The 2500-nt window shown below is 42.8% G+C and overlaps 1 protein-coding gene across 1 annotated transcript in view; it reads left to right on the top strand.

The window, feature by feature from the left end:
- The window catches only part of LOC122260852 (A disintegrin and metalloproteinase with thrombospondin motifs 6), a gene marked incomplete in the record, with an annotated part of 118017 nt that overhangs the window by 262 nt on the left and 115255 nt on the right, over positions 1 to 2500 (top strand). Inside the window, 1 exon segment of the mRNA XM_086543574.1 lies at positions 2071 to 2455. Coding sequence (XP_086399700.1) covers positions 2335 to 2455 — 121 coding nt within the window.

The following is a 2500-nucleotide window of genomic DNA, read 5'->3' as shown; positions in this document are numbered from 1 at the left end:
GTGTGTGTGCGTGTTCGTCCTGCAATATCGTCAATCGTATCACGCTGAGGAGAGGAAACGTTAGTGATTCCAAAGAACACACGAAAAAAAAGGAAACAATTTAAGTCCCTAGCAGTCGACCGCCAGTGATCGCTGAGAAAAGAAGTGAAATGCAAGGTTGCGGAGAGCTGTGAGGCATCGAGACAGAGAGAGAGAGAGAGAGAGAGAGAGAGAGAGAGAGAGAGAGAGAGAGAGAGAGAGAGAGAGAGAGAGAGAGAGAGAGAGAGAGAGAATAAGAATAAGAGAGAGATGTGGAGAAAGAGTGTGTGAAGCATTAAATTACATACATACACACACACACACACACACACACACACACACATATATATATAATATATATATAGATATATAGATATAGATATATATATATATATAGAGAGAGAGAGAGAGAGAGAGAGAGAGAAAGAGAGAGACCGATAGAGAGAACGAGGGAGAGAGAGAGAACGAGAGAGAGAGGGAGAGAGAGAGAGAGAGAGAGAGAGAGAGAGGGAGAGAGAGAGAGAGAGAGAGAGAGAGAGAGAGAGAGAGAGAGAGAGAGAGAGAGAGAGAGAGAGAGAGAGAGAGAGAGAGAGAGAGAGAGAGAGAGAGAGAGAGAGAGAGAGAGAGAGAGAGAGAGAGAGAGAGAGAGAGAGAGAGAGAGAGAGAGAGAGAGAGAGAGAGAGCACGTGACCTCTGCGACAGAAGGAGCACCTCATCCGCTGATATCTGGGCACTGACTTCAGCTCCACCAGTGCCGCTACCATTGGCACTGCTGGCTTATAAAATGGCCACTATATTTGTCATACCCACACCCCCTTTCTCATTTTCTATCTCTCTGCAGAAAAAAAAAGTCTCAAGGCAACCCAGCTTAAAAAAAAGAGACTGCCATGTTAGTCGTATCTACCTTTATCACTCTTCTTCATTCCCCTTCCCCCTATCCCCTGCCTTCACCCTTCTTCACACTACTCATCTACCCCTGTCTTTCCATCTTCACCCCTCTTCGCACAACTCCCCTTCTCCGTATCTTCCCCTCCTCCCTCTTCTTCACACACCCTACTCCCCCAAGCCCATTTTCGACTCCCAAACCACCTCTTTTCTAGGCGTCAAGGCCCAAACAAATCCCTTTGTTTACATCTGTCCAGCTCGCTTCCGCAAAACTCGGTATTGAGGTGTTCCTGGTCTCTTTAAATACATATATATATTATTGTAATATCTTATAGTAAGGAAAAACAAATGGAGACTCTAGGTAGGCGGAAAAGAAAGTCATTTATGAAGTGGAGGACGTAAAGGTTAAAGAAGTGGAAAACCAAGGAAGGATGAAAGGAGAATTTGTATACTCAAGCGTGACGAAAGGAAATTTAGTATAGTTAGCCATAAAGTGGAGGACGGAAAAGTAGCAGATCAAGAGAAGATGAAAAGAATTGTAGACGCAAAGAAGACGAAACGGAAAGTAGTATAGATCAACAATTCATTAAGTGGAGAACAGAAATAACAAAGCCGAGAGACGTTAGAAAGAAAAGAGAGTGAGAATAAAAACGAAAACGAACAGGAAACGAAGAAATGTGAAACTCCATTACGAATTAAAAGGTGAATGAATATCAGTAGAGAGAAAATAACGACGAACATGAACAACTAACTCCCAAAATATGATAATGGATAAATAAATAAGATGCAAATCAGGGAAAAAATAGAATTTGCAAAGGTCAAGATTGTTCATTGCAGCCACTGGGCAAGAGACCAGCTAGTGAAAGTAGAGTGTGTGCGAAGATAATAAATATAGGGTGCAAAGTGAGAGAAAATTATGAATAATATGGTGCATGAGGGAAAGAAAATTTAATAAATAACCGTATGTGGTAGTTTGTTATTTAATAAATCACACAGAAATGAAAGGCAGAGAGAGAGAGAGATAGGTAGGTAGGAGAGAGAGAGAGAGAGAGAGAGAGAGAGAGAGAGAGAGAGAGAGAGAGAGAGAGAGAGAGAGAGAGAGAGAGAGAGAGAGAGAAAGAAAGATAAAGAGAAGAAAATAATTCATCATTACTCTCATATTCTCAGCACTGTGAAAGAAAGTGAAAAAAAAAAAAAAAAATACAAGAAACACGGAAAGAGAAAACACGCACTGAAAATGGAAAAATAAATCAAGGAAAGAAAGAAAAACAAAAAACAAATACAATTGCCTTCGACTTCTCTTAAAGGCGCGAACAAAAAGGTTATCTTTCTTGTCGTCCATAGTCGCCTCGTAGCCCGCGGGTCGTAGCGGCAACGACTCGACAACGACGACGACCACAGGCCCCCGAACGACCAAACGACTCTCTAAGGATGAGAGGATTAAGGTCGTTCCTGCCGCTATACGTGGTGGCGGCCGTGGTCGTGCTTGGCCCCTCCACGACCACCTCGGTGCCTCACCACCTTCACCAGAGCTTCCCCGACAACAGACAAGGTGAGCCGCGCTTTTTTCCGGTTTTATCTATCTATTTATCTATCT

This window comes from Penaeus japonicus, unplaced genomic scaffold, assembly GCF_977035675.1.
Source record: "Penaeus japonicus unplaced genomic scaffold, GWHDUDI00000001_assembly GWHDUDI00000013, whole genome shotgun sequence".
NCBI lineage: Eukaryota > Metazoa > Arthropoda > Malacostraca > Decapoda > Penaeidae > Penaeus > Penaeus japonicus.
This window is presented reverse-complemented; position numbering and strand designations above follow the sequence as displayed.